Here is a 12,603-nt window from a genome sequence, read left to right as displayed (position 1 = left end):
ACAGTTTACCAGAGATCAGTATGACGTGTGAATGTGTGTGTTTCAAACGTGAGTGCTGATGCAGTAAAAATAATCAGCTTCTCTTGGCAAGATAAGCTTTGTTCCCCCCTTTAAGTTTCTTCTAGAGTTTGATCGGCTGGAAAGTTACAGCTTGTCTTGCAATGTATATATGCAATAGAAAACATTAGATTTATATATTTATATTATATGAATGTGCATGTCATGTTGGTGTGTTTGTATCTGTGCATATGTAATCATGTACTTGCTGTAAGTGAGCATGGTTTGGTTAATCTTGCAATATTATTTTTCTTAAATCATAGTTTACAAAACAATTTATTTAATCAAATAATCTTTCACTTTTTACTGTGACATTATCTATCATTGGGGCTTTACTGTACACTTGTAAACACACACACACACACATGTAACTGAATGTAACCTTTTCTTTACTTAAACTTAAAGGTAAAAAAAAAACATTATGTTTGTTTACCAAGACAAGAAATGGATCTTGCAGACATGGCGAGAGGAGCTGATTGGCCCACACCAACTTCCTCTGCCTGTATCAACCTGCCCCAAAAATGATCTGCGCAAGCCCCCCAACTTGGGGCTTGCAGGTCTATATGTGTACACTTTATTTATTTGTGTGCATGTATTCATGTAAAGAACTAACCTCAGCTCTGAAGGGCAGGAATAAGGCAGAGGCAAGGTTTCCAGTGATACCACTGAAAATATAAATGATGGAGATGCGGACCCAGCCTGCCAGCTTCTCCAGGTCTCTCAGTACGGTCATCTGGAAGACAATAGACACCACGCAGTGCAGCAGCCTACACACACACACACACACACACACACACACACACACACACACACACACAAACAAATATACACGCAAGTCTTAACGTCACACATCTTTACTGACTGTTTGAATTTCAATCAGTGCATCATGTCAAATCTGCATTCTCTCTAAAAGCTGTCCTGGCCTGTTCAGTTGTTTTAAAGTAGACTTGAGGAAATGTGTATGTGCCAAGTATTAGCAGGAAGTCATAGTAATCATTGTGTGAGTGCAGGGCTCACGAGTGATGGGACCTCATTTCAGAATATTTAATTTTGGTTTGAGCCACACTGAGTAATCATTCATAGCAAAAGACTGAAGTGGCTCTTTGACTCAGTGTAATTGTTACATGTTGTCAAAGCATATCACACAATCTGTCAATGCTATTTAGCAATTATGAAATGTGACATCCACACTTGAAGGGCTGACTCAACTGAAACAGGTTGATTTTGGCAATATAAGATGTTTTAATTATGACTGGAAAAAAAAAAAACTACTCAAAATAATATCTAATCTTATAATGCAAAATTAAGGACCCTTCCTTGAATAGAAATGTAAACTTTGTTGGATGTTTATGCGTACCCAGCATGGAGGAAGAGAGAGAGCCACAGACGGTAGAACTGATCAGGAACATCAGGGTTGAGGAAGGGCAACAAGCCGCACACATCATCCAGACAGTGGACCTGCACAAGAGTAGTGTATTAGTTCAGAAACATATTAACACACCAACACACACGCACGCGCACGCACACTACCTGTGAGCAGAGTGTGGCCTCCTCATGGAAGTAACCATGCATGAAGGAGCAATACTCTCTGGTCGTAATCTCACATCTACAGGAGGAACAAGCAAAATATGATGAACATTTTCTCCACATGACAGAAAAATGAAATGGTGGCTAATATAGGCATCAGACTTCAGCCAAGAAGATAGTGAATAATGAACAGCGAAAAGCATCAGACAATCTGTCTCACCTGCCCTTAGTTCCTATGCAGCAAGGTCGTCCTTTGATGTTACAGTCCATGTGCCTGTAGCCTGTGTGGTTCCACTTCTTGGGGTATGTGCAGAGCTGGAGAAGACAAACAATGAGTCTTTGCACACAAATACTGCACAATTATCTAAGCTTTCATCAGAGTAGCAGAGAAAGAAATATTTTGTTTGTCAACACTGATGTAAAAATGTTTAATTCCAAGTAGGGTGCAGTGTCCCCTCACCGGCCACTGGGTGATGTCATCCGGCCATGTGTGAGGCTCCGCAGAGGCCGGCTCTTCACACACTCTGCTCACAACAAACAACACGGGAGGAGACAAGAACATTTTTTCAGATTTTATCCAAAATGATGAGAAAAATTTGGTGGCACAAAAATTTATTCTCACCTGGGATCTTGATGACAGACAGAACCAGAGAACCTGTTGATGTCCACAGGCTCATTGTTCCATTTAATGAAGGTGGCTAGCGTCTCCTGCGTATACAGTTATTTTAGTGTTCAAGTTTAGTACTTGTTTCAAAGAATCACAAGAAAATTAAATAACAAACAGAGCAATAATCCATGTCAGAGAATTTTAAAACACTCACAAATTATACCAAACCAAACTATACCAATAGACAGCTTAAAATCAAAGGAAGTAGAATGTGCCAAACAGAATATACTTGCACAAGCAGCTTGACATTTCTTTGTATTGAGCAAAATGATTTAACACACTTAAGTTTTGTTATGTTCACGTTTCAACACATTTTCACACGTGTTGACAAATGTAATTACTAGCAAAAAAAACGTGAAAGAAAGGTGATTATCTGCTTATATGCTAATACACTCACATGTGAGTGTGTGTTTGAGAGTCTATGCTGCTTCTAGTTTGTGGCTATAGCAATGTGTAACATAAGAATGCTGAATAGCCTTTTGAGAGTTTGAAATGCCATTTTGATAATACTTTCTGTGAAGGTCATGTATAATAATGCTTCATAAATGTTATTGTTCCTATAATGAAATAACAGTGTGTAGGTGTCTTTTTAAGTTGTGTGTTTTGGAAAATCAAGACTTGAAATGGATCAAAATGATAACATATTAATGGTGTTAAGACATTATTCCAATTTCAGAAACTTGGAATATATAACATACAAAAATTAATGCAGTTTTCTATAGATCTTGTGTGTCTAAAAGTGTCTAAAATCATGGTGGTTATTATGTGCTGTTGAACCCAGGACTCTTCTTTCAAACACTGTTGTCACTTTGGCATGGAGGTATGAAGCATTGTAAATGTCGAACTGATAACACGTGTCCAGTACTTATAATACTGATAATCCCTATTATAATCATCATACATGACTATAAACATCAACCAGGAATTTTTGAAAGCCTAATAAATGCAAAATGTCTTATGAATGTGTTAATAATGCAGTATAGACATGGCAGTCATAGAAAGTGTATCACAAATGTCTTGTGTATCATTGTTCATTGAATCACACCAAGCTTTTATAGTCTGACAAACTAAAGAGTCTGAAGATGCAGGATACACTACTTACGGAGCAGTCGGCCCTATGGGTCTGCACACATCCAGAGTTGTCATTTTGAACGCAACAGCCAGACTCTCTCTCAGAGTCTTTGGCCTTCTGGACCAGACTGACTATCTGTCTGTCCTGACGGATGCACGGTGAGAACTTGGCCCCCAGGTGGATCAGGTCCTCCTGAAAAGTGGAGGAATTAATTGCTGTGGCAACATAAAGTAAAGTGATCTACTTAAGAGAAAACTGTGAATCCATTCCTTACATTCATTGCTTTTGGATGTAAATCAAGTTTCTCTGTCTTTTAACAGGTTCTAAATATGTGTTAATGCAGCCGGATGTAGCAGTTCTCTTATTTTCCATGAAACACAGAAACCTCTAGTTTCAATGTGACGAAAAACAAAAATAATCTGCTTGACATTTTTAGGGAAGTTACTAACTATCCTAGCAAAGAGTCTTTGATATATCAGTGTGTGAAAAGGGGAACATCAAAGCTTGGTATGTGACAGTATGTGACAGGAAATGCAGTAAGGTATAAAGTCAGAAACATAACAAATAAGGAGGGTGTAACTCAATTATACATGAGGCTGTGAAGAGGAAAATAAATAATCTTTATTTATCTATGATAGTATTTTACACTCCTGTTTAATCCTAAAACCTGTTCATTTTATCTCACATTATTTTATGGAACAGTTGACTTAGTTTTTACACACCCAGAAACATGTCAAATTTGAGTGTCGATCTAGGTACACAGTGACAAACATGTGTTATGTTATGCAGCAGGTGAGAGACTCACAGAGCTGGGACCAATCCAGAAATTCTCCTGTTGGACATACTTGACACTTTCATAAATGCCTTTGTTCTTCAGCACCTACAGAGGGCGACAGAGTGACACAATTGGAAATAGAAGTATCACAACATTTAAAGTCCAATGTTCAATCTTTATTAATGACTTCCAGCTAGATGAATGATATTAAAATAAATAACAACATTTTGTCTAATTTTTCTGTTTGATGATTGTGTTTGCTAGAATAAAGAAATTAGATCTTTTAAAGTTGCATTAACCAGCCATTTTGACACTACAAACAGCAGGATGTTTACATCTAGGTTTTCAACATGCTGAAATGCAACTAATCAGGTCACAAAATCTGATCTAACCAAGTCAGTATTACATCGCAAATCATTTAGTTTTGAACTCCACTCACCAGTTCAGATGTAGAATGTTGTGCAAACCCCACAGGGGCAAAACCATACGTACAACAGGCCAGCAAAGTGATCACTATGTGGACGAACGTGATCCAGTAGGTAAAGTAAGGCCTAATAAAACACAGCATAGAAACACTGATAATCAGGTGAAACAGGTGAAAATCATGACTATAAACACCATTGATCCTGGTGTCAAACATCATATTACAGGGAAGGAAAACCTAAACTAATCATCTGAAATCCCTTGTACTGCTCTTAAGAACAATATAAAATGAATATAACCTTCCATCTTTCCTTCAGTCACATTTAAAACTGCCTAAAAAAATTATATAAAAGCAGTGATGCATATACTCATTCCCAACCTGTGGCTATGAAAGTCATCCAGCTGCTTCTGGACGTTGCTGCTGATGCTGCGTCGGTAGTGCCGGTTAAGCCACTTCCCTACGACGCCCATGCCGTACTGACGTTTGTGTCTGTCAAATGCAAAGTGCTTAACTTGGGAGGCGATGCGACGACCCCGACGAGGATGGCCCTTATCTTGCACAACTACTGGTGTCCTGGGCGTTCGAGATACGTCCTTACTGAGGCTGGGAGAGAGGCAGTTGTGTAGGAAGGGAGCGAAAATGATTTAAGACATGGAAAAGGGATGACAAAGAGGGTGAGGAGACAAAGCAGAAAAGAAAACCAGGGTTTACAAATTAAAGGTGTTTATGTGAAACATAAAAAATAAATATCACAAGCAAAGGTACAAAACTGAGTCCAAGGCAAAAAGCAGTATGTCAATTCGGCTTTTGTTACGGTCTGAAAACAGCTGATTGACAGACCTTTAGCTTGATATTTAAAAAACCGCCATTACATTTTACAGCACTGACATATATTTGGACGTTGGAGTGACTTTTTCGAAGATGTTCCAGTGTTTTAGTTTGTGTATTTACTCACAAGCTGGGGAACTTCTGGTCAGGCTGCTCACTGGGAGCAAAGGCTGCAGACATGGGAGGCGATTCAAATACATCATCAGCCATTGAGTACAATTCATCATGGGCATCGACCTACGCAGCAGAGGTAATGAAGGTCATAAAGTGCAGGAAGAAAAAAACATTCAGATTTTTTAGCAGCCAGGCCTCAAATAGGTCCAACATATGTATAGATTAATCCAGAAAAATGGGACAAAGAGAAGATGGAGGCTAGAGAGAGAAAGTAACTTAGTAAAAAAAGAGTCATGGAGACAGACATGAAGATGGGAGCAGATGAGAAAGGTATAAAATAGAGGTGAATGCATATAGTACTGTCTAGGTGGCTGACCTGGCCGCATACGTGTGCCTTGTTTAAAAAATTGCATTTATAGTACAGTCAGCAATAGAGGAAAGAAGGATTAATTAAGAAGATAATGGCTGATGAAGAAAGAAGCCGAATAAGATCTGCTGACCTTGCTAAAGAAGATTGACTCAGACGTGTCTGCAGAGTCAACAGTGTCCTCGTCCATCCAGCTGGGCCTGGCAAAGCTCCTTTTGGGGAAACTACGACCTGTCTGGGAGCCTGCCAGGCCGCTACGACCCTGAAGACGCACACAGACATGCAACACATACCAAGTAATTTTACACATGCATAATGTTTCTTACATCCGTTCTGTGTCCCTGATTCCATGACATTTCCTTAAGTCCACATCTTAAATATTCTATGACTGTTAGTTCAAATATGTTAGAATTATTGTACTATATCGCTGATATTGTTTGCTGAGGTTGTTTAAACCGAGTAAAGGTGGGAACAAGCTGATCTTTTCTTTAACAAAATTAAGAAAAGTAAGAACACCCTTTGTATCACCTGACTTTTTTCTACTTGATTTAAACATGAATATTTATCTTTCACAGTTATCATAATCCTGCTTATTAAGTCAACAAAAGCATATAACAGAGCTCCATGGAGTCTGGATTTTATATTGAGGAATGTGAAATTACTTCACATTAACTGTATACATGTTTACTGAAACTGATTCCTATCTTACAACATAGCGTTCAATTAGATTTCAGAGATCTGGCTTAACCAGATATAAATAATCAACACAATTAAAAAAACAAATAAAAACACCAACTGATGCAAATAACAGGTAAAACTCTGGAACACATCATAACACACTAGGAGTTTTTTCTTGTAACCCACCCACCCTCATTAGGTTGGATGCAGCTCGGATGCTCATGCGGGCGACAGACTCCCGCTTACGCCTGGGGAAGCGGCTGTACCCAGAACGCTGGCTGGTGAAGGAGCTGAGTGAGGTAACGCCCGGTGTGATGGGACCACCCTGGGTGATGTGTGGCGTCCTCGGCGAGCGACTGTCCATCTCGTCTGGGCAACGGAAGGCTCGGCCCCGCGCCAGGGGATCCACAATCTACCAAAAACAAAGATTAGAGTCAACACAACATAAATATACTAATTGTTGCACAGACAAACTGTGACACAGATAGCTCTTATTTTGCTGCAGTTCAGTTAAAAAAGTAGGTTAGGGTACGCACAAGATAGAGAACAAAAGACAAATACAATGCAGGATGATGAGTAGATGAGTAGAGCAGTCTGACACACACTGAGAGGAGCGACATGATTCAGCTGGGTCACAGATGGTCGGTGACTGTCACCACAGCACTCTCCTTTATTAATGCCAGACACATTTTTCCCTTTCTCCTCACATTCTCCATCTTATTCTTTCTTTTTGTTCCTTCCAGAGAAGTCTTCAAGTGTGACACAGGTGAAAAAACAGCTGGCAGTATTATTACTTATTGTTGGTTGTGAAACTGTGTAGAAATAAGAATCCTCAGTGGTCAGTCTGCTGTGTCTCATCCTCTTTCTTCGTGCTGTCTGTGGAACTTATTTCCATGGCAGGATATTTCAGTCTGTTCATGCAATAGGATCAGGATATTAAGATGTTTCATGAACAGCATGAATACGTGACTTGTGTGTAGGTTCAGGTGCACAGTGATCACATGTCTCTATGAAAGTAGAATACCTTGGGCAGCTTGCTTGTGGCTGGCGAGTCCAGTCCCTGATCGATGCTGGTGGCCGTCTCAGGCTCTCTATATTGGGCCTTGAGCTTGCCATAGCGCTGGCTGCAGTGGCGCAGGCTCTTCCTGTGCCATACCTGCTGCTTGGTCTCGCAGTCTTCCCCCACTCCAAACCACTGGGCTGTATTCCTAAAGGTAGTAGAAGAAGACGGTGGCCTCAGTATCACATGACACAGAATCAAACTGCAAGGGCAGATTATATTAACGTAACATGGGAAGAGAACATGCATTTGAATAGTGTGTGCAGTGGTTCCTCTACTAACATCTGAACAATGTAACGGAATGTATTGCACAAAATTATTAAGCTGTTTTGGACGTTTTCAATTACCCCCATGAACAGACATCAGGGTTAGACTTTAACTAGAGGTCATCTTTGTTTCATGTACACATTCATATTCTATCATTAATTAGAATAAGCCAATTCTATTAAAGTGGCATTGCTTCGAAAAAAGAACAGGGAATACTATGTATTTTACTTACTACTATCTTAATCTGTTTATAACACAGTGTATAAAAAACACACCTGTTGTCTCATCCTGGATCTGAGGAACAACTATCCTCTTGTCTGGATCTGTCTGCATTTGACTTCTCTGAACTGTATATCCCTGACTGTCTGTATCATCTGCTTCCTAGTAATAGAAAAAATCACACTGATGATTAACAATCAACTAATGTTTACTACTGATAACAAACTCAAAAGTTGGATTCACTTAACAGTGTGCACTGTGCAGCAACTGTCAGTAGACAGTAAACAGGTTATAGTATGGTTCAATTCAGTACATCATTTCAGACGGCTTTTTGTCCAACTTTACAACCTCCTTAGTGAATCCAAGCTTCCTTCAGACTTTTGATTTTAGATTTGATGTTGCAATGTCAATCTTACCAGCATTGTTGGACATGTTGCTTTTGTTTCTATCTTGCAGGAAACACTACCCTAACCTTACTGTGACACATATCATGAGAGTCTCGCACTGACCTTTGAACTTTTACGAGACTTTAACTGTGAGGAAGTAGCAGCCTAGCAGCTTCACTCAACCGATTCATAACTTTGGACAGGTGACTGCTGTTAACACTATGTACAGTCACACTTGTGGGTAATTCATACAAAAGGACAAGATCCGGTCTTGCATGACCATGCTGACTATTGACGTATACATCAAAGGTCTCATTTAAAAAATCTTTGGTCTTGACTGGGACCAGCAACCTGAATGTTTAAATAAAAATGTGTAAATGTAAGTGTAAATAAAAATAATAAACTTCCAGTCTTACCTGCGGATGCTTTGTGAGAGGGACGTCTGTCTGCCAAACTTTGCCCTCCTGTCTCTGGCTAAGAAGCGTCCTTCTCCAGGTCCACTCATGCTATCTGATACTGAACCAGTAGCTTGAGCACTCATGCTGTTTTTCAGAGAAGAGCGCAGTGGCTGACCAGAGAAAAAGAGAGATACTGTTAAGGTACAGTAATTGTAATTACAGGTTAATAAATTAAATACAGCCTACACTGACTGGAAAATTGAGACATAAATACAGTTGTAGAAATATTACAACTTAAATAAAGTGGCAGCAGCAGCAGCAGCAGCAAGAAAAGGCCAGAGAAGACTATTGTAAGAACACATTCAGACCTGAATAATTATAAAGGTCTGTAGTACTTTAATGTAGTTAATGTTAATGTATATGGCAGAATAACACGCAATTAATTATTGTAGGACCCTCAGGAATATAGAGAATACTTCGGTTGAAATTAGTACTAAATGGCATTATATGAAGTAATGAGATAGTTACTGTAATGACTGCAATACTCAGTCAATACTTTGTGTGGTCTGGTATTGCTAAGAGGGCCACTCCTTTTCCCTGGTCTCTAAAACAACTACTTGTGTATGCCATTCATAGTGTTTTTCTGTTATGTGGGGTGCAGTCCTCTGAGAGTCCACTATATTAACCTGAACTGACTCTGCAGTTGCTAAGGCTAATGGTCTTGTCATTCTAAGAATTAATGGGGCTCGAAGTGAGCTACAAGTGAGCTTTATGTTCAGGTTGTAGCTCTGCTTGTGGAGATAGACCACAGCTCCACCAAGGGCTACATAGAAAACAGCCTAAATTAAATAAACGGAGATGTGTAGATAGGTGGTCTCATGAAAGTACTTACTCCCAATGGTTTGTATAGAGGGTAATCCAATAGTAAGGGCCATTAAAAGTGTGATTCATAAAACATACTACAGTTAATGACTGTTTACATGATAATTGTTCTTGAGCATATGCAGCAAACAATGCAAAAATATAAAGGATATTATATCATGTAGGCATTACATTCATGTAACACAACTAGACATAGCAGCGCCGACTCAAAGTGTAATCAGTGACAATATCAGTACACATAAAGCAAAACCTTGAAAATGTCCTAACTTGCTTTGCTAAATTAAGTTTTGCACATAATAATACAAATCTAAACTGAATGTATATTGACAAGAACTCAGGTTTTCAAATGTAGTAGTTTCAGTATTACTACTGTACATGATGTAGTGAAGCACGTCCAAATTTAGTATTATTTAAAGGCGTCTTCGTAATGGAAATACCATATGTATGTAGCCTATTTCTGTTTCCTCTTTTTCCTTTTCTAACAACAAAGCTAATGTATGTGTCCGTTTGCACCCTATTTGCGTGTGTATCACACTAGTCAGGGAACAGTTTCACTGCAGCATGCTCAATTAAACTCTGACTAACTACTACTGTGTGTAGCTGAAATGCCATCGTTTGTGTTCTAAGCATGAGGCCCACAGGGAAAATGTAATGGCCTTGTGCCCAAAACTGAAAGACAGCTGTCCGAAATGCCTTCCTGTCCAGGCAAATGGCAAATTCAGAGCAACAGAGGGAGAGCATGGCAGTCCCATTAACATGTCTTAATCCCTTCTGAACTTATAAAAATAAAGTCAATTGATTAATAGCCCTGACATGTTCTTCCAAAGAGGCCATCAACTCATGTGACTCAAAGTCTTGCATTATTTGCTGTAAGTCAGGAAATATCTGACTTACATACTGACTTAATCAAGCTTCTGATCATTTTCATCAGTAAACATCCTACAGGTTCTTTCAGGCATTTATTGTTTGATAGGATCTGAAAAATCTAACAAATATAACAAAATCTAATAAAAGATCATCAAAACACTTCCCTGTATGTTCATGTCTGGATTTCACTGTATAATGATGAATGTTCTGGTGCCACTCTGAATAAATACTACAGGGTTTCCTCTACATGTAATTGCCTATGGCGCACCGCCACGGCAAAATAAAAGCCGCCACACCTTAAAAATTCTGGCATAAATAAATCTAGTGTTAGAGAAAGGAAATATTTTACCGTCGTCTTCCACCGCAGTATTTGACGTTAACTAGCATGTTGGACATTTAGCTTGATAATTAGCTAGAGGATTAAAATGGTCACTTAGAGCAGAGTACTGCACGGGTCTTATTTTGCAAACCAGCCTGAACCCGCCATATATATAACCGCATCCGACCCGTTTTCCGACAGTAGCACAAATTACATTCCGCACCCGAGCCGACCCGCTATAAATTGATACCGACGTCTGAAGGAAAATTGGACGGACGCAATTTTTCAAAGTGAAAGTAAGCCAGCGTGGGGAATGGGAGTTCTGGGAGGGCGCAATCACGCATTAATGAGCTCATATGAAATATAAATGCTTATCATTTGTGTCGCTAATAATGACTGATGATAAGTGACGCCTTGAAAATGGCAATCGTAAAATCCGACCCGCCTCTCCAGGCGTCCGACCCGATCGCATCTGTGTCCGACACAGTACAATATTTTTCACCCGTGCAGGACTCTGACTTGGATAACTCCTCTCTTACACAAATAATACAAATATTTCTTTACAACATGAATGTTCATTCCAAGCCCATGCGTTCATGATGGCTGTGTGAGAGCATTCCCTAAATAGCCTATGACATAAGTAAAAATATTACATTATGATGACCCAAACTGTACACTGGATGCGGCTTTAGTGCGCCAATTCCCCACCTCAATCTCTCGGAGGCGGCGAGGGGTAAAATTACGCTCAGGCGCTGATCCGCCTCTGGAGGTAGTATCAGGGCCTCATTATTGGCGAACCAAACCAGTGTGAATGGATAAGCCGGCTTCACTTATCGAGGGCCTGTCAATCGTGCAGTCGGATAACTGCACAGGTCCTTCACTCAACTTAATAAAGAGAAATTTCCCACAAAGCAACATTACATGACCAAACAAAAGTAACATAGTAACTGTAGCTGTCTTTGGCAACTTATATGAGGAAAAAAATCAGGATCTCAATCACATCACATTATAACAACATCCATATGATTATAAACTGTCCGCTGGTTTAGACAGGGGGGACACCGGGGAAACACTTTGAAAACACACCAACATCATCGTAACTACGTATATCGCCACACCTCTTTAGGAGCCGCAGCGCCGGCTTTCTGTGTGAATTACACAGCGGTTCGTCTTTAAGGCTTCGCTCTGTGTGAATCACCATCGGGGGAGAATTGGCGAACCAACACTGCAGAGAAAATACGTCTTCTCCTGTGTAAAAAGGGCTAGTGAAAGACAGGGTCCTGGCCTTAAGGATGAGCCTACCTGTTTTGCAGGGTCCTCAGGTGGAGGGATGGCTATTACAAGGCTGGGCGGCTTCTTGCTCTTTAGACGGCTATCTGATTGACCTCCGTTTGGAGGAGGCTCCTCCCCGTCCTGTGATGCCATCCTGTCAGAGTGCTAAAGATAACAAAATCATAATGGCTGTCATTCAAATAAAACACTGAAACATTTATGTCACATAATGTATCACATTGGTCTCCTCTAGGTGCTTTATCGTGGACAGTGGACTCAATAAATTCCAAGAAGTCCAGCTGCCTACAATATAGCACTTAGAATTACTATGACCTGGATGACTGACAACAATCATCGAGATTAGTCTATACAATAATCATACTTACATACAGAAAAGCTGTGAGAGAAAGCATTTTTAACAATA

The 12,603-nt window shown here is 39.8% G+C and overlaps 1 protein-coding gene across 2 annotated transcripts in view; it reads right to left on the bottom strand.

The window, feature by feature from the left end:
• The window catches only part of LOC115583565 (inactive rhomboid protein 2), a 34,197-nt gene that overhangs the window by 9,135 nt on the left and 12,459 nt on the right, over positions 1-12,603 (bottom strand). For both annotated transcript variants that reach the window (XM_030420549.1, XM_030420540.1), the window contains 16 exons: positions 12,210-12,344; positions 8,858-9,009; positions 7,534-7,717; positions 6,700-6,921; positions 5,965-6,093; positions 5,478-5,587; positions 4,901-5,125; positions 4,538-4,649; positions 4,129-4,203; positions 3,354-3,515; positions 2,207-2,292; positions 2,045-2,108; positions 1,805-1,899; positions 1,588-1,663; positions 1,415-1,515; positions 671-824 (listed from right to left, as the gene is read on the bottom strand). In XM_030420549.1, the coding sequence (XP_030276409.1) occupies positions 671-824; positions 1,415-1,515; positions 1,588-1,663; positions 1,805-1,899; positions 2,045-2,108; positions 2,207-2,292; positions 3,354-3,515; positions 4,129-4,203; positions 4,538-4,649; positions 4,901-5,125; positions 5,478-5,587; positions 5,965-6,093; positions 6,700-6,921; positions 7,534-7,717; positions 8,858-9,009; positions 12,210-12,332 (2,070 nt within the window). In that variant the 5' untranslated portion in view covers positions 12,333-12,344. The remainder of the gene's footprint in view (positions 1-670; positions 825-1,414; positions 1,516-1,587; positions 1,664-1,804; positions 1,900-2,044; positions 2,109-2,206; positions 2,293-3,353; positions 3,516-4,128; positions 4,204-4,537; positions 4,650-4,900; positions 5,126-5,477; positions 5,588-5,964; positions 6,094-6,699; positions 6,922-7,533; positions 7,718-8,857; positions 9,010-12,209; positions 12,345-12,603) is intronic.

Source organism: Sparus aurata, chromosome 1 (genome assembly GCF_900880675.1).
Source record: "Sparus aurata chromosome 1, fSpaAur1.1, whole genome shotgun sequence".
In the NCBI taxonomy this organism is placed as follows: Eukaryota; Metazoa; Chordata; class Actinopteri; order Spariformes; family Sparidae; genus Sparus; species Sparus aurata.
This window is presented reverse-complemented; position numbering and strand designations above follow the sequence as displayed.